Source organism: Ciona intestinalis, chromosome 5 (assembly GCF_000224145.3).
Source record: "Ciona intestinalis chromosome 5, KH, whole genome shotgun sequence".
NCBI lineage: Eukaryota > Metazoa > Chordata > Ascidiacea > Phlebobranchia > Cionidae > Ciona > Ciona intestinalis.
Window position 1 is genome coordinate 4626875 of NC_020170.2, and position 19654 is coordinate 4646528.

Below are 19654 nucleotides of genomic sequence, written 5' to 3' on the forward strand. Positions count from 1 at the left end.
ATTCTAAGTAAGTAATTTTCTACATTGTGCAACGAGGCACAGCGGCCTGTACGTGGGCCATATTTGGCCTGGATTTGGGCCACATATGGCCCATAATGTCCCAAAAGTTACTTACCTTCGAACGTTACACTTCTACTACAACCACATCCACTTTTACGTCGTTGAAATTTCGGTGAATAACCAGGAAGAGATAATTTATCTCCTGCCATGTAAGTTGATTCTGCAGGTTTATAAATGTCGTCATCGGGCTTCTTTTTTTCTTTTCCCTCTTTTCCTCGAAATTCATCGTATCTTTTTCGCAGCCGTCTAAAATGAAAACCCAATAACCAAAACTGTACGGTATATTGTAAAAAAAACTTTAAAATAAATATTTTTTATGGAAACGCTTAGTAAACAAAACAACCGCTAGGGAACCAATTATAGCCAAGCCAGGCGAGAGTTGACATTTTTATTTCCTCAGCTATTTCACCACTTGCCGCTGAAAAAACGCCGCTGTGTTGATTGTAATTGCTGTTCGCGAAATCAGTTGTAATGTGTAGCAGTTCGTATTAGTAGAACTGTGTTGTAGTCTGTATATATAAAGCATACTGTTGTCCAAGAAAATTGTTTTAAAGACGTACTATAGCGGGGAATGAACTATTTCAAGGTATGTATACGTTCTATTTTTGGTTTGATACATTACATCCATCAATACGAGTATTTTGAAATTCTAAATATTAAATGTAAAGTTTTACTTTCTGAAAAGGAATGCAAGTCCCATGAGTACAATCATTACACATAATAAGCCGATCAGAACGTAGATTCCAACGCTTGGTGACGAGGGTGGGCTTGTATCGTCTGTAAATAATATATTTTATAAACCTGTATGTCGATACTCGTTAGTTACTTGTTTAAAGGTGTAGATACTCGTTTAAAGGTGGTAACTCCATATATTTTTTATGATTCGTCGACGTAGGTCACCAAAATAGCTGTGGTTTATCTAATTTGAGTTTGTATTTAATTCGAGGTACTTGTTGCATGTAGAAACACAGTTTTTAATAAGGTGTAGAAAGTACAAGATCTCAATTTATAGTTCTGTGGGGTTAAAATGGGGTGAGAAAATAGAGTGAAAAGGTATCCCATCTTCCCCCACCCTACTATATAGGGTATAAAAGCTTACCAATAATTTGCGGTTGACGATTAGGTCCATATATATTCTGGCCAGGTCTTTGATAAGTAGGTGGAGCTCTGGTTCGTATTGGTTGTCGAACCCTGTTGTTAGGTGTAGGCGTTCTTCGGATGATGGGCCTGTTATGTAGATGTTGATTATTGCGATGTGACGACTTATGTATTGTTAAGCTGTGCATGGAACATGCTATGTAATAAATAAGTATTCTGCCTCAGTATTATGACTTTCGTATGATAAATATAAAACCGTTGACGTATATTTCACAAGAGGGCAATAGGATTGACAATGTGCGTTTCTCTTTAAATGCGATACTCCAATGTCAATGCCCGCTCATATAATTAGCTGGTACGTCACTAAAATATACCTTTGTGTGGTCGTCGGCCTTCGAGTTGTTGTGATTCGGCCATGAAATTTTAGACTTCTTTCTGCGAAATAAAATTGGATGAATGAATCGTATTTAAACTGACGTGGCGGGTCAACCACATAGTCGTTATAACAACCGGTGTTCTGTTTCACACACTTCTTGCCTGTTTACGAGTTACGACGTGTGTAACTTTGGAGGCAGACGCACTAATCATTTTGCCTCGCCGCAGGTCGAATGATTTAGCTATATAATTTTAGTTTGAGATAGGAAGCAAGTTTGACCAGCCAATAAACTAAGAAGTACAAAAATGCGATTAGTTAGTATATACTTACGCCTCAAACCAGCTTGTACGGTCAACGGCTCGGAGCGAACGAAGGCCCGAAAACCTCTGTGACTGATTATTGTTGTGTCTCCTTGTATATCCAGTCTCAAACTGTTTGCTGTAAAGTGTGATATTGAATAAACTTTCACGAATATAAAATCTTCATCCCTGGTACATATACGCTTTTACTGAGGGATTAACCAAATGATTTCAGTGTGTTTACCTCTGACCACACTAAATTGATTTCGCAGCCGAAACGCTTACTCTATTAAACATTTGCATTCAAACTACGCTAATACACACAGTCTCATTTTAAATCCAAACGGAACTTATAAAATTCCTATAATAGCAATAGAGCAATTTAAACCTATAACCATAGTACTTACACATAGACACGTAATCCCCGGGTATTTGATCGCCACAAAATCGTCCCTGACTTTTCTGCAACTGCAAATCAATGACGTCAACAAACTGTGTCCCACATCGCCCCGCCTCCCCGGGTTGTAGATCAATATCGTAGAAAGAAATACGAATTCTTGTGTTTCTTGCGGAAAAGAATCTGAATCCAAAATATTTCTTAAAAACCGTAATTTCAACTTGTCTGGACAGACCCGAAAATAATAGAACAGATTTTATTACAAAATTAAACAAATAGTATATCTTAAATGATTTTTAAGATGTTTTCAAACTCTTCGTATTTCTTAAAACGGGATAAATGTGTTATTAAGCCTACTGGACTCTAGGTCCCGTAGCGCGCCACTTTATAGAACCTCCATACCCCTCTTTAATAGACAGACATGTGTATGCCTCAAACTAAACTAATCAAATGATCAACACAACGTTTGATTCGTGCATTTCGACATCTGTCCCGTGGTATACGTATCTCATTGGCATTCAATGTTACTTTCAACTTACATCCATGAGCATTGCATCTGCCCAACGATCGCCTCCGGGTAACCTCGGTTACTTATCATTGCCCAGCTGTTTGTAATCTCCATGTTGTTCATGCAATGAACCCCTGGAATTAATAATAGATAATTACACTGTTGTAATATGAAACAAATATAATAATCTTCATAAAGGCCACACTGGTTTTCTATACATTGCAACGTCCTTCGCTTGAAGTAATGAGCTAATCCTGGAATGAATCCAAGGACCCATGGCCACGCTGCGGGACCTCACTCATATAGAATAGATGGACTAAATATGGTCTAATTCCTATGTCCATAGAATAAAACTACTTTCGCATTAGTTGTTGACATACACGGGAATATAAATATTTACATGATGGTTCCTGAAGAGGGGCTTCTCCTGGCAGTCTTCGTGAAGGAGGTGTTATCAACTCCGATGGTTCAAGAGGACGCCTGTTTATACAGAGATGAATTGAAGGCATTTTATACAGATCTTCCACTGTGTGTCAGTAATAAAAGGTTCTTCAAAGTTTCTCTACAAAATGACACTCAGAGACCCAGGATATGGATACAATTTCATGAAACTAAAACTATCATCTTCAACGATGTCAATTTTAGTTATTAACTCTCTTGCATCCCCTTTATACGTCTATGATTTATCCTACTTGTATTTCTCCATTTTCCTCTCTATATCCCCATGTTACCTGAAATGTAGATCTCGCCCGCTTGTTTTTTTCCATATATGTTTATTGGCCACCATTCCTACAGCCAGTTACAATTTGCTCACAGTTATATCGTTACCTCTGTACGGTGCTGGGTCTTCTATTGCCTGAACCACCCCGGTTATTTCCACTTGCAATTGGTCGTCTTCTTGTCACAACTGAAGGTCTCCATCTTCCCCCAACTACACAAAAATATTTCAATTAACTAAAAATTATTTTAACTCGACTATTTTAGATACTTTTCAAGTTCGATTTACTGTTAAGCCATTTCTGGTAAAGATGGAACACCTTTTCATATAGACCGTTGGTAATTGTTTAAAACAAAATCAGAATATTTGGATATAATGTGCTATAGGTGTCCCATCTTACCCCACAGTACTTTAAATTACTGCTTACTATACCTGTTGGTGCTGGAGTTACTCTGTTATTTCGATTCCTGTTGTTATTCCTTCTCTGCTGGGTATTAACTAAGACAACACAGAACACCAAGATGCAAAAGATCCGCAACGTTAACCTCATTCTATTCAATATTTATTTAAAAGAACTCCGTCTTTCAGTTTAATCAGCATTTTTTCCTAATTAATTTTTTATTAGTTCTGAGACGTAAATGATAAAAACGGCCTACTAGTTGTATAGTTATAAATAAAGCGCACCATGACAGCACAGACTAGATACCGAATGTGGTATTTAGAGGACAACTCATATGATAGCCCAAGGCATCGTTTACTTCGTACTTCGCCGACCTACGATAACGTATACACAGCAGTTTATTATAGTACTTCAATTTACTTTATAATGTTAATCATTTTGTGTCTTGCCCTGACTATCTTCCGTTATAATTCATTTAAAAATCAAATACAACCGCATTATGTATATAGGGGAGCCTTTCTTTGGACCAAGTGTTCGTATATATACCTAATTTAAACTACAGTGTGTATACTTTTCCTTACGTTTTCGCGGTTACCTGTGCTTCACGGTTGCATGGGGAGCAATATTAATACAGCCACAAAATAGGTCTAAGATATATGGACCTAATTTTGCCTCTGTAAAATGTGAATACATATTGCTTTTAAAAACATTTTCGGATTCTGATTGTTTTCTACAGGTATTTAATTTGTCGCATCAAAAACTATAATATAATGTTAACAGATACTAACTATATATATAGTATGATTTAGTTGATTTAGTAAAGCCTGTGGCAGATAATTTTTAACCAGTTATCAACCGCCTATACTGTATTGTCTCTAGAACACCATACATTCATTAGGCAACTACATTCTGCTGAGCTCCCCGTACAAGAAATTGCATTCCAAAAAATTCAAACAACTTTACAATTTTCTGTTTGTTTATTTTGAAACAGTAAATTTTAAACACCGAGCTTCCACTACTGAAAATGTATATCATAGTCGCTTCGCCTTCTTCGCATCCATATAACTTAGAAAATGTCACATGTCACGTTACTGCGAACCTGGGCCATGTAAATACGTTCATTGCAACAACTTTGAGGCCCCCTGAAGTAGCATCGTCCACCACAGCACTCGGCTCGACTCCATGGGACGTTTCGCCCAATCTGTAGATGCAAAACATTCTCTTAAGCATACGGTAGATAAACAGGGCGTAAATTTTATCAACAAGTTTGAACGCTGCTTATCTGCCGTCCATGGCCGTAGTGTTCATTTTTAGATTTACATTGCATGTTGTATGTCTCTGACTATAACCTAATCTATATACACCACGGGTCAATATAACTCTGGCCTTTCAAGAAAAAGTTTCCGGGCGCTAAAGATCGCTTAAGACGGGCATATTTCATAGCTCTGCTGTCTCATAGATTGGCCCAAATCAAACCAGTTTTAAACTCCTGTCTTTTGCACATAAATATTTCTTACAAATCCTACTTTAACACCCACCGGTTGCAGTTCGTTTCGACAGCAAATATTTTCCTCTCTGTTGTAAATTCTTCCCGCACAACAATCACTCTGAGTGTATGTCTTCGGAGTAAGCCTTCCCTCGCAACAAAACTCAGCAGTGGTGTTAAATATGACGGCACCACAGCAAGCGCTGTTTAAACCAAATCTTGTCAACGGATACAGAATTGGTTCAGTTCCGTCCTAAAATTTAAAATAAATGGTAATTGTAACGTATTTGTATTCACTTGACACGGTAAGGAAAGCCGTTAAAACGGGTATTGTGTTTCACATATGTACAAATGTAGTGCGAAATTTAAGTCAACTGTTACTGGTTGTATATGAGGTTGTACCAACCTGAGGGTCGCAGCATATCTGTGACCTTGAACTGTACATTGCCGATCCGCAGCATTTGCTTGTATATCTGTTTATTTTGGTAAAGACATTGCCAAGGCAACACAACTGAGTGTCTGGATTGTACACACCATTGGATTCACAACATTGGGCTTTGTATTTCGGGATACCTAAAAGTAATTTCATTTTTAATTTGTGTATAAACTGTTACTTTTTCATTACATCAACGGGCCATCGCCTATGACACGATTCAGGAATAATGAGCTAAACCTGGCCTATATAGGTATACGTGCCGTGCCGTACTATACACAAAACATCTAAATGGCCGGGTTTACAGATTAAAACTAGGACTGTTTTACGTGCCTCTTAATGTATTGGAACAAGGCCTGCTAAGCTGCATATTTTACTCACTGGCAGGTATCGTAACATTGGTTCCCTGACAGCAGAGTTCTGTCTTCCTATCATACGGGTAGGATCCGCAACACGATGCCTCAGTTGTACCATGAGGGTTGGGGAGGATTGATGAACCGCAACAAGTGTGTTTTGTGACGTCATAACCAACATCTACACAACACGATGGAGACCTGTTGTTGAATTGTGGGAAAGGATTAGTTGGTATGTTTATGTCGTATTTCCATGACGCAAAACTTAGTCTCATTCGTTACAAAACGTAATATGTGAGTGACACGACCTTGTCCATGATATGAGGAGTCCAGAGTCAAAGACTGTGTTGTGAATAAAGTCCATAACGGAGTCACACTGGTCACATGGACGACATACATAAGCAGTCTGGGTGTTGGGTTAACGGGCAATCTGGCCTAAATCCCAGATCCTCGACAAGGACCTCACCCACTTAAAAAATAGAATTTCGAAGTTGCTTAAATCATGCAATACATTGGTATCGGGAATCGTATCTTTATATGTGCAGTTGGTATCTAATCCTACAGGAAACTGTTACAGGTTCAACGGTTTCACCTGTACTTTCCATACACACGACCACCACAACACACAGTCCCTCCTTGAATATCGAACCCTTCGCCTCCGCAGCACCTTGGAGTGGCGAACGGTCCAAATGGTCCATTACCACAACATATGTGTCTGCTGCTCGGGAAATATGGACTCCCGTTGCAGCAACTGCTACCTGCATTGGAAAAGTGGTTTAATGTAATACATTTTATTGCCTTTCTCTTATCTTGTGAATTTTGTAAACCCATATTGATTTGGAATTAGATTGGGCATACAAACTACATCCTCGACAAAAATCTCAGCCACGAAGTATAAAACATGACTTCCAAACCCAAAGCAATGTGCATATTCTTCTTCGTTTCTGAGTCGTTGTTGATAAATAATGTAAGCGTCTAAAGGTCGCCATTCCATAGGTAATACATCTTGTAATCCAAATAAAGCTACTGAAATTTTAGCAGCAATTTTGATTGCTTAACAAGCGATACGACCGCCTGAAAAACCGCTATGGTAACCTAAACCTTAGAAGTAAATTATTCATGATTTTACCAAGAGCTTTGTCAAAGATCTGCCCGTCGCAGCAGATTGATGTAGAAGTGTCGTAAGCCCGAGTGCCGCAGCAGGAACTGGAAGTACTTGAAGGAGAGTCGTTTAGGACGTCACTGTGAGAGGAATATACTTGATAAATGTCTTGGTTTGGTTTACGAGATTTTCTTGGCAACTTGAACTATGGCTTTGTTTGGAAGCTTTCAAACACACATGACAGCATATATATGCCCTCTGTGAGACATATAGTGGGCGGAATATTTCCAAAAGGAAAATCTATCAAGCTTTGAACGACGGACTTATTTTAAGGCTCTGAATTGTTGAAATTGGAACATTTTATTGTAAACTCTCTACCCAGATCGATTTGTTTTACACATATGACATTTAAACTTACTTGCAACAAACGAACTCATTACTGTCACGATAATAATACTGCATACTGTCAACTTGAAGTCCACAACATGTGTCGCCACCAAATGCGTCCACGAGGAATACCCTTCCTTGGCAGCATGCCAGACCTGTGTAAAAAAGACGAAAAATGTATTTTATAAAACTTGTGTGATCTAACAATGTATTTGCGTTTATAAAAAGATCAACTTTTGCATAGCAGAAACGAAATGAGGGTCTTAGTGTTTAAACTATTATAAATAACTTCTTCGAATGAGAAAAGATTCTAGAACCACTATTCTACTCTACGTTGTTAAGGTCCTGCATCGCGACATGCCATGAAATAAAGATTTAGGCCCGTTACCCCAACGATAATAAATATAAGTTTTACTAATGCTATGAACGTACCTTGGTCGGGAAAGTAAGCAGATCGACCACAACATTCAGTGCCTTCAGTCTCCCGACTCCAAAGTGAAAGATCACAACAAATGGACTTGGTCTCGCTATAAGGGACAGCTCCACAACATTGGTTTGCCCCTTCCACAACTCCCATTAACCTGGACTGAAAATATGAAAACTATAAAGACATATTTAAAACAAAGTTAAACCGGCTCAATGCTTGACCGATATGTAGATGCTTGCAGGTGCTCGAAATTCGCTTTATTGAATGAGTAAATGAATGATTGAAGGTAACTGGTTCAGCCTCGCGTTCCGAGGTAAGGGCAACCGTTGTAGTACTGGTGTCCTGTTGCACACATCGCGTGTCCGCTTATGAATTACCACGTATATAACTTGTGCATATAGTGTGTAATCTTAACCAAAAGGATGCCAGTCGGTCATGTGTTGTTCCAATAAATCGTCATAAGAACACGTCTCCACCATATATTGTGGGAATATAATAGGTTAATTACATATATACAAAACCCCGCCTATTCCAATCAAATGTAATTATTTGCTAGGCGTATTAATTGACTTACTTTATCCTCGCGTGGCCGAAAAACGACAGTCGTTATAACATGGGTGTTTTGTTTCATACACCTCGCTCTATCTTACGGTTTACCAAGTATATTACTTGTAGGTGATTGTTTTTTTTTCGTTTAATACTTACATTACAGCACACGTTAAACCGTGGGTCGTATGGACTTCCATTACAGCACTCCGTCAAGTTAGCATTAGGCGGGCTAATGGTAACCAAATTTCCACCGCAACAAACCGATTCGCCAACCACACCAACAGCTGATAAATTATCGCAGCAAAAATTGTTGGTCTTGTTGCCAACCTAAAAACATCGCGACTTAAATAGAAGATAGACGCTGTGTCTAATTAAAATGCATTTCAAAAGTATATTTTTGTTTAAATGATTCTAAAAGCTTATTGCTACTTGCGAAATGAAACAAGTATGTAAAGTTTAGTCAATAAAACGACACAAAACAGTTCTCAATATACACGTTTTCCATATAGGCAGCATATTACGCAACTTATAGACTATGTTCGAAAAACTATCCTTTGTTCCAATATATAGTAAACCCTATAAATTCCATATATATACTTACCACACCGTTGCAGCATATCTGTGTGTCTGGTATATAAGGTGCAGTTCCTCCGTATGGCGACCTGCAGCACCCAGTTCTTGAGCTAGGAGCGTCCACTACCTGCCCATCATCGCATGGACATGACTGACGACGTTTATCATAAGTAGATGTTGTTCCGCAACAACCAGCGTCCCAGTGATTAGCAAGAGTACGAGAAATTGGGATCTTAATAAAAAAAAGAATTTTGAAGTGAACTAAAATGGGGATACTTGACTAAAAATAGCCGCATTAGTGCCTTTACTTAGTTTGCTTTTTGTTTGGGTAATTCCTAATCTTTAAAAAATGCATTAGGGTCGCTTTACTTGTTTTGTACTTGCTAAGCCCGACACTGCAGCATACCCATATAATAAGAGCTCTGACACAAACAACTTATTTCCCTTATATTTAATACAGACAACCGCGAATCCGGCTAAATGAACCGTACATCGTTAGAAATATTCAAAGTATAATGGGGAAAGATGGGACACCTTGTCATTTTTTTGTTGCCATTTGGTAGTAAAGAAAGAACACTATGAGAGACTTTTGTTAATTATCTAAAAACATTTGGGAAATTGGATATAATATGCTTAAGGTGTCCCGTCTTCCCCCACCCTACTATATAAAAGTTTTTAAATTAGCAAACAGAAACCTACGTGTATTTTTCCCTTACCACTCTTCCGCCACAACACTTTTGTCTTCTATAGTAGAATACCGATGGAACGATTCGACTGTCACCATAACAGCACCTGTCCCTTCCCCAGTCTATAACGCTTGCTCCACAGCAACCAACACTGCCGTAATTGAATGATCGTTTCGAATGAGCACGTCCGTGGCCGGTCCACCATTCGCAACATCTTTCGTACCTAAATTGAAATATACAGTTAAAAACTCGTATGATTAAATACGTTTAATGCTGTTATAGTTGAAATACAAAATGGCACTATTTTATTCCATATGGGTGAGGTCCTACAGCGGGGCGCATCACGCTTTGGGGCCTGGATTTATTTTAGAGTTGGCCCATTATTTCCCAGTCTATCATAGATTTATTGATGGACTACATCACAATCAGGTATCGCATGTTATTGAACATATACTGTAACTCCTTGCCTAATTCCTAGGACCAATGTCGTGTCACGCCGCAGGACCTCACCCACATAGAATACACCATGGCCCATCAATACCTACAGATACCATTACTCACCGTTTGGAATAAGGTGAACCGAAGTCCCTGCTACCACAGCAATCCAAATGCGTTGAATTCAAAATAACTTGCCCTCCTATACAGTATAGTTAACAAAATGTCAGTAATTTACACTAATCGCAATACATTATGTGGTATAGTGGTTCCTGTATATATAGTAGGGTGCGGGGAGATGGGACACCTTTCATTCTATTTTCTCCTCCCATTAGGTATTAAACAAAGAACATTCGAAAAATTGTAACACTTTATTCTCACTAAACTCATATAGACCGTTGTTAATTGTTTAAAACGATCAGGATATTTGAATATTATGCGCTAAAGCTGTCCCAATTTTACCCCACAGTACTATATAACATTTAAAAATTTTTTCTAGCTGTTGTCCATGATTTAGAAACCGCAACATTATGTTACATTATAACGATGCATCCTAAAACACAATACGTATCGATTGAGACTTACCACAACAGAAGGAGTTACATTCGTCGTACATTACAGATGATGAAATACTTCCATCTGCTGCATGACTGTTGCAAACAGCAAAACCGACTTCATACCTCTCACCGTGCTCAAAAGGTAGGCCTGTGACGTTATCATTAATTACGTATGTCGATTTTATTTAAAAACGTAAAAATACAACAAGCTACATTCACCCATTTAGCTAAATTTTAGTTACTTTTTCCGACCATAAAGTGTTATTTAACAAACTGTTATTCTGAGCAAACTAAGTAATATAGAAATTCGGGCAATGATTCAGTTTTTATCGTCGCCTTTAAAAGTAAACGAGAATATTTACAGATTTACATAACCGTAGCTTCACTACTCCAATAGATCTTTGTTAAAAAAACAATAAAGGAACTATGGGATATTTCCTACTATTGATATCTTACCCCGCAGTAGTATAGGATAATAGAAAACTTTTATTTATTCGCTGTAGCGAAGATTAAAGAATGGTCAAAACGAAAAGACAGGAAATTGCGACAAAACGAATGACATTAAAGTTTCCACATGTTAACGTCTTAGAATGCAAAATAGGGGCATTAGGTATCTAAAATAGACGTTACAATCTGCCTGTATATATCTTACCTTCGCCGCTTTGACCGCAAACATTATGAAAGCATGAAACAAGAACCACAAAAAGTGAAACCCAAAATATTTTAATCTGCATGCTTATTTTGCCCTATATGCCTTATTATAGCTGTATAAAATACAAAATATAATGTGAGACAAACCCCTAACTTCTGCAATGCGTCAAAAAGGGTGTACAACACATAGGAAAACGTTAATGAGACAAAGTGCGTCTAAAACGGTCTCATTATGTTCCACCAAATTGCCGGGAGGAATATTCCTGTCCAAGTCGGCCAATCAAGACGTCGTTTACAAAGCAAGCTGTCTGTAATCGCTTCGAAGATTTATAACATGGGATCGTATATACAGCTTTGTCAGCTTATATTTGTTTCTACGAATGCGACAGCGAAAACAGCGCTCGATTAGAGTTGCCCAAAGAATAGAAATGCAAACTGACGACCACACGGAATGGGTCCGTACTAAAACGTATGTGCAAAATCTAAAACATGACCATGAAACCCTAAAACCCCCCAAAATTGTTCAATCGCTGATTAATTTAATATAAAAGAAACTGAATAAAATTTTACAAATTCTTGTCAGATATTATATATTACGTTCATAGACTGCTTTATAGCTAACGAAATGCAGTGTGTATCTACATGTGTATTCGCGCTGCGGATTTCAAATAAACTTTAATCCATTTCTAACTTCATCGACTAGTCCAATCTTGCTGCCTGGAAGAAATTTAGAAAATAATTTTCAATCTGTTGTACCCCTATTTAAACTCTTCTCCTCATCCGGCCCAATTTACAGAGCAGAACTTAATTTGTACCTAGAAGCGCAATTTACACGTCGTTAGGTTGCGTCAACACGCAATATAAACCGTTATGGGAAGACAGAATATAAGGGCCCCAGGGTACAAGTAGATTAGGTGACATCGCAGCCAATTAAAGTTTGTAAACAATAAACACTTTGAAACCTGGCACGGATTCGTATAACTCATTAATTCACTGGCTAAAACGGGGCATTAGTAATGCAGAACAGAAGGATTTAGACAAAATGACCGATCGACCGAACTGGCATATAAGCCACACAACGAGACATATATGTGATATCTTTGTTTCATACCAACAAAATTGTGCCAGAAAGTACCGTTTTCTAAATAAAGTGAGTTAGTATATATAAAAATATCTAATAAATCGACTTTTTTGTTTGAAACATATTACTTTTGAGCTTTAGGCCGTTATGTGCTAAGATATTTTATTATATATAACATAATCCCCACGTTATGCTGTTATCACTTCTCCGTGCGGTTTCGGGCGATTTTAGGTGTCGGAGAGCATATATTTTGCGGCCGAGTATAGTGAATATTGGCTGGGTCTCTATAAAGTCATTTCCATCGATTCGCTGAGGGGTATAAGGTCTCGCGAATGGTACGAAACTCGATAGGGCGCCTCATTCGATTAGATAGTCAGGAACCACGGCCTACTTGTTTTACGTGAACATATCAGCAAATCGGAGGTCGTTTACCGGCAATTTGAACGCTTCTTGGGTTCAAATCTGGGCATTGGTTTTGTAAGCTAATTAACGAACCGACAGGAAGCAGTTCAGGTTCCAAGTGAGACATTTCTTCGAGACGCCTTTTAATAAATTATGGATTGCTCGTAATGGATGGACTTTTTCCACATGTTACAGAGCTACTATCTCTAAAAACCAAGTCCGAGTCTTGGTATGAGTATTTAGGCTTAACTCGTATACACCGGAAGTGTGAAAATAGGAACGTGGATTTGATTAAAATGTAGATTTGGGGCCTAAAACAGTATAATGGGGGCTTCAGAACTAAATATATAGATATATGTAGTATGGTGAGGGAAGATGGGACACTAGCACATAATATCCAAATATCCCGATCGTGTTTTAAACAATTACACACCGCCCAAAATGGGAGTCGTGAGGATACAGTTTTATAATTCTTTAAATTTTATTTGTTTCCTACCAAATTGGACGAGAAAATAGAATGAACAGGTGTCCCATTCTTCCCCATCCTACTGTATAGCAAATGTGTAAGTAAGACGACATATTTCATGAACGTAATCCCTTTTATAGTTCGTACTACAAGGCCAGCAAAGTCTACATTGTAGTTGCGTAATACCACAGTATACTGAAGTCACTTCAACATATACTATTGCATTAATAATCTCAAAATAAGTCCCTGTCGATAACCCTCTGATTGATTGAAAGGCGGAGAAGTTACTTATCCTCTGCTGAGCAATTTAACCGCCCGAAATAATAGGAGAGTACAGAAAGTAAAAGTAAGGGACCAACCTGATCGATATTTCAATTCGTAGCACAACGACAAAGCGCTTTATGCCTTTGTCAGAAATTTAGTTCCCCAGCGGACAGAACTCCAAAATCTCTTTTCTTTTCCATGCTTGACTGTGTAAACATTGTGGCACGCGTTTGGGCTGCGCTGCTTAAATTTTGATTAGCCTATTTTCTCATACATTGTCGTTTGCAGTTAGTTCAGTGCAGAAAAAAGTTACAGTAAGAGACCACCTGCAGGTAAGAATGCGAAATAGGCTTAATAAGAGCATTTGTGGAGGTTTATTTATAGCTTTACATCGGTGGCTGAAAAAAGTTTTGTATACTATAGTTTTAACTATAACTATCGCCCTAAATGAGTTAGCTTTTTTGTTGGGTGTTGCTAGAGTAATAAACCAAATCTGGATTAAAACTTATAGTCCCCTAAATACCTCACCCAAATAGAATGGAATCGTTTTGTTGTTGTTTTTTTCAAAATCACAACTTTATTGTGTGAAAAAAATTGTTTAAATTGTGTGGTTTGTTTAAGATCACGTTAGCTTTTGTGGACGATTATCCCATATAAGCCACTGGGAAGTCAGACAGCAGAACTTGTGGTCTTGGAGAGGGCATCATTTATTCAGTGGTATTTACCTTACTCAAGTCTTTCTGTTGCTAGTAATAACTTAGTGCTTACAGTTCAACAGCGATGGCAATTGTTATTCGAATTGTTTTCGTTTTTCAGGGCGCGGTGCCAGTTTCTTGCAGCCACAGTGGTTTAGTTTGTGTGCAATTTGCTGCAGCACCACTCTTTTCGATCCCGAGCATGCAACGGACAGAAAAGCGATGAATTTAAACGAAAACACGACAGCCCACCACACGTTAGATGTTGGATTAACAAAACCAACAACTCAGAATGCCAAAGGTAAAAATAATTCTCAAGTTTAACAAAGAAACTGTCAAAGAATTTTCCAATAACAGGATTTTTATTTTTGTAATGTTTATTAGCTAAAAAAGAAAGAAATAAACGCCTAAAATTTATTTCAGTAAACATGTAAACGCCGTAATTTCTTCACGGCTTGTCACCCTCCTTCTAAAGCGTCGTATAATCAGCAGATCTTACTGATTTTCACGCGATTTTAGATCCCATTAGCGCCTGCGACAACGTGTATTTCTTATCGGCCGTTGCAGGGTATCTTTAGTCCTTAGAATCAATTTAGTTAATCAACGATGTAATTCTACGGCGCCATGCTGTCCTTTAATTATTAAAGCCGCGATCTTGGCAAAAACTCATTTCTTTTAACTTAAATAAAAAGACAATAAATTTAACTATATAGCTAAACTTAGCTAAACCTTAGCCTATTTTTTATTGTAATTGTGCTAAAACATTTACCACCTCTTTAATCTCTCATAGGTTAAAATAATAACACAGAACAAAACTTTATTTTGTTGTTTTTCTTAGGATTTCCAGTATATATAGAGGGTGGGGGAAAAGATGGGACATATTATCATTTTATTCTATCGTCCCACTTGGTATTCAACATTTAACGAATTTTAAAACCTATTCTTAGCACTCCTAATGACCTTTGCTAATTGTTTAAAACATGATCAGAATATTTGGATATTATGTGCTAAAGTTTTCCCATCCTACCCCACAGAACTATATAAAAATGTATCACCTAAACCCAAATATAAATCTATGTCACAGGGCTAATCATTCAGAAATCGGGCATTAACGTTTTCAACTGTAGATTCCTTCAGTTGGTAATTTAAAGCACTTGGGACTACAATTGAACGTTTAACATTAGCCAATAATCTGATTGCATTAATCAGAATACAAATTAAATTAGTAGAAGCGGATTCCACGCTGATGTGTGTATTTATAGAACTGCTTATTAGAAAAATTCAATTTGGTAGTTCAATTTGGTAGTAAACAGAGTGTATTTAAAGAATTGTTTAACCATATCCTCACGACTTTAAAACTTTACAATGTACCCTGCTGTCTCTCTTTGGAACTTGTTTTTTTATTCAAAACGTCGAGATTGCGTCAGATACGTTGATAACGTTACAGTAATAACACTGTCAACTTGTCGGGTCGGAGGCTTCAGAACTAAAATATGTAAAACTTTGCAAAGATAACGTACATGGTGCAATTATATTTAAATATAGGACCTTCGGTTTACAACCATATACCCAGACTCCTGTTAAATTTAAGTATCTGATAAATAAATAATAATACCGTGGGATAAGATGGATACCGCGTTAGTACATAATATTGTATATCATGAGGTCCTGAGAATACGGTATTATAATTATTTGAATGTTCTTCGTTTACTACCAAATGGGTCGAGAAAATATAATGAAAATGTGTCTCATCCCTCCCAATCTACTATATATGTACAATTGATTGCGTGGTGTAATGGTGTACTAAATTTCTTGTTTTAGAAATTGATCAATCTACACTCACTCCTGCTTTAGTTGCCACACTCAGTATTCTTGGCGTCGTCTTTATTCTAGCTGTGTTGGTTCGTATGTGGTGAGTATATATCATTATACCATGGTAAACACAACCTAGTGCCAACTAACGAGTTGTCCAAATTATTAGCCATCTATAAAGAAAATTTACAAAAATATTCTTCAAAAAAGAATCACTCACAAAGTAACATAAACGGTAACTCTTGTCACGAGGTGTATGAAACAGAACACCTGTGTTATAACTACTGTCGTTTTCCGGCCACGCGAGGATAAAGCAAGTTACATTTATTCGTTTAAATTACCGATTTTTAAAACGAAAACTATAAATTAGATAAAATAGGTTTTAAATACTTCATTAAAAAATCTTCAACGCGTAGGCTTGGGTTTTCTCCATAACACGCGTGAAGTAAATCGCCTTCTCCACGTTAACATCAATCAATAGAAGACTAGAAATGCTGTGTAAAAATAGGTGTATCCCTACAGTAACGAGGCATTACTTTACTGATCGAATACCTACGTTGGTGATTATAAACCACCTCCCCAAAATCAATATTCTGAATCGAAAATTCCATGAATGAAATCTCAGCGGGAAAGTTCGTTAAAATAACAAGATTTTCAGTGACGTATGGGATTAACTGTGTGCCATAACGCCTTTTGTTTCTTTAGAGCACGAATTTCTGTGTATTCGTGTACAAACAGACATCTGTCTGAATAAATGCAACTTCTTTATCCTGGCGTGTCGGAGTAAATCATTAACTCACGGGTGTTGTGTTTCACACACCGCGTGCCGTAAAATACGAAGCAAATTTTCACGGTGTTGGCTAATTCTAGCCCTGCTGTGACCCAGAGGTCACTAATGGGTTTTCTATATTGCCAGCCATACAGAAGAAAACAATCACACATAAAAGTTACATGTGTGGCAACTTGTAAGCCAACAGCACCTGACAGCACCTATGTCATAGCGACTGCCGTTTTCCCAGCAAGGATAAAACAAGTTACATTTAAACCCTTAAACTATCTCACATATTCATTCTCAAACATAACACCACTTTAACCCAGGAACAGATGGAGAAAACAAGAGTCGGACGACTCAATTCAAAACAGCAGTACCCGAAGTTACCTGTACGACTGGTACTGAAACAATAGCCAGATACCTTTCTTTGGTCCCGCATTCATTATCCTCAATTAAGTGCCTCCTATTAAACAATGCATGCCACTGATTTATGTCAAAATAAAGTCGCTCTCTGCATTTGTTCGAATTTTAACTTAGCTTTACTTAAAATAAAAATTAGTACCGCGAGATGGCGCTAACGATCAACGTTGTGACGTAACCGGTGCAGTTTTAACACGTTTTCGTTCTATTTCTTGAACAAAATTGCAATTTTCTGCATAAATGGTAAATTTGAAGTTGTAGCTCATTTCTAACGACTACCTGAATCTTATGGAAACTTTTTACCGAATAATACATTTACAAACGCTTACTTTCCTACACTGAATTCAAGTTTTACAACGCATTTTTTGCTTGGGAAAGCAGTTAATAATGTAATGTATATACCGCGGTTACTGTAATACAGTATTCAAAAACGAACAACTCTAAATTTCTAAATAGAAGAAAGATGTATTCCCGAAACAGGGGAAATTGTCACGGTGTTTTCCCGATCCAAAAACCCCATTTGTGTATTATGCGTAATTGTGAACACGATGCAAGGCAGATGTAGTTATTATATTTAAACCACAAAACAATAAGAAAATACGCAGACAGCCACCACGCCCTAAAAAGAGTTTATACTCTAAGAAACAAAACGACAATTTTTAAAATCTCTGAAGAAACAACTAAAGTGCCCGAGGCAATTTTCCTCTATGCATAATTGATCTAACCGTGCAGGCATATGTCAGTGTTGTTTAGCACTTCTGCTTGACCACTCACATAGGAGCCATTAACACAACAGTACTTAAAAGTATATTTGCAGTAACAACCCAAAATAAAAGTGTATTTGCAATGGTAGACATTATACAGAGAATTGTTAGCATTATAGAGAAGAAGTTTCAATTTATTCAATAGGAATAGTCATGTGTAACTTTTCATATGCTGTGATTTACAACTTGATGTAGCTATTACGTCGGCCATGTAAAATTTATTGTCAAAATGTTTGTTTTGGCACAATTAATGTATTGAACAACATTGAATATTCAAAAAGTTAAAGGTTCATGTTAGTTAAATTAATCAAGTTTCAGTTTATGTATCATTATAACAACTATTGCAAATACTTAATTATTAATATGTGAAATCTTTATTGAATATTGCAGTAGGTCAAAATGCATGTTGACACAGCCAACACAAGACTTAGGTATCATGTACTAATTATTAACAAACACACATATATTAGTTTCATTTTTAAGCATCAAGTGGTTAATTTGATTGCACTTCACATTGGCGAGTAGAGGTCTCAAAATATAATACAAATATGAATATATGATTAACCTGCTTTTTTTATAAACTTCACAATTTTCTCCTTTATTCCTTTTGTTTGAATGTTTGTCTTTGCTCCATATTTCACTCATAAGTTAAAGAGCAAACATTGACAGCACACATGATGCGGCTGTCTAGGTTAATTTTTTATTATTGGTAAAATTACAGCTATCGCGATACATTAGAGTTGGTTGAGGACACACGCTGTGTGAACTGCGAGAGGTAGTTGCACAGTTACAGTTCTCGCACGATTACCATGTAGATGTGAGGAATTGTTCGTACTCATAAGTTACAGATAATTTTAGGCTGTGTATATTATTTGCTTAAAGGGAGTTTAGTTAGACAGTTAAGTATTATATACAAATACTGCATATAAAAGTTATATTTGTTGGATTATATTGTGTTTAAACTTTATAATAATAATATTTGTTATCAATTTTTATCAGAAATATTAGGAAAATGTTTATTAGTTTCATACATAAGTTAACAGATCTTTACAATTTAATATAAATATGTATTTCGTTGCATTACAGAGTAGAACTTTTGCAGGTTCAAAACCGCTGCTCCAACCTGCATTAGAAACATTTGAAGTTATGAATCTTTGAGACAAACGTGAAGAAAATCAAACTTGAAAATGTCTCGCCAAATCTTTGTGAGACAGGTCGGTGGAATTAGTATTTACTTATTTTGGTTTTAGTGATAAACTCTTTAAAAGCGAGCACACAATAAACTATTTTTTCAATATTATTTTTGTCCAATTTTAATTGGTATGAAGGTAAACTTTAAGATAGCTGAATATCTATATATGTCATTTTTTATGAAAAATTATACTACATAAAACATTTCTTGAATCTACGTACCTTTGGTATTATTAAACAGTTTAACCTTATAACTTTTGTCATTCAGGAATCCTATAATAATTAATATAAT

The 19654-nt window shown here is 36.9% G+C and overlaps 3 protein-coding genes across 3 annotated transcripts in view; 1 reads left to right on the plus strand and 2 right to left on the minus strand.

Annotated features, from left to right (window-relative positions):
* LOC100175759 overlaps positions 1-4096 on the minus strand; it is a 6156-nt gene extending 2060 nt beyond the window's left edge. Inside the window, exons 1-10 of the mRNA XM_018812055.2 lie at positions 3889-4096; positions 3567-3669; positions 3139-3218; positions 2770-2872; positions 2241-2413; positions 1865-1972; positions 1533-1593; positions 1160-1287; positions 735-837; positions 116-306 (exon numbers count right to left, since the gene is read on the minus strand). Of these exons, the coding sequence (XP_018667600.1) occupies positions 116-306; positions 735-837; positions 1160-1287; positions 1533-1593; positions 1865-1972; positions 2241-2413; positions 2770-2872; positions 3139-3218; positions 3567-3669; positions 3889-4006 (1168 nt within the window). The 5' untranslated portion in view covers positions 4007-4096. The remainder of the gene's footprint in view (positions 1-115; positions 307-734; positions 838-1159; positions 1288-1532; positions 1594-1864; positions 1973-2240; positions 2414-2769; positions 2873-3138; positions 3219-3566; positions 3670-3888) is intronic.
* Positions 4097-4817: 721 nt separating this feature from the next.
* LOC100185953 lies at positions 4818-11642 on the minus strand. The gene is made up of 14 exons (XM_002129952.3): positions 11497-11642; positions 10873-10992; positions 10414-10489; positions 9883-10075; positions 9195-9398; positions 8750-8920; positions 8050-8203; positions 7649-7772; positions 7258-7370; positions 6721-6886; positions 6157-6329; positions 5749-5915; positions 5395-5595; positions 4818-5057 (listed from the first exon to the last, which is right to left on the minus strand). The coding sequence occupies exons 1-14, from the start codon at positions 11576-11578 to the stop codon at positions 4923-4925; spliced, it is 2079 nt and encodes a 692-aa protein (XP_002129988.1). The 5' UTR covers positions 11579-11642; the 3' UTR covers positions 4818-4922.
* A 7589-nt stretch (positions 11643-19231) lies between these two features.
* LOC100185950 (unconventional myosin-VIIa-like) overlaps positions 19232-19654 on the plus strand; it is a 23686-nt gene continuing 23263 nt past the window's right edge. The window contains 1 exon segment of the mRNA XM_026834715.1: positions 19232-19385. Coding sequence (XP_026690516.1) covers positions 19359-19385 — 27 coding nt within the window. The 5' untranslated portion in view covers positions 19232-19358.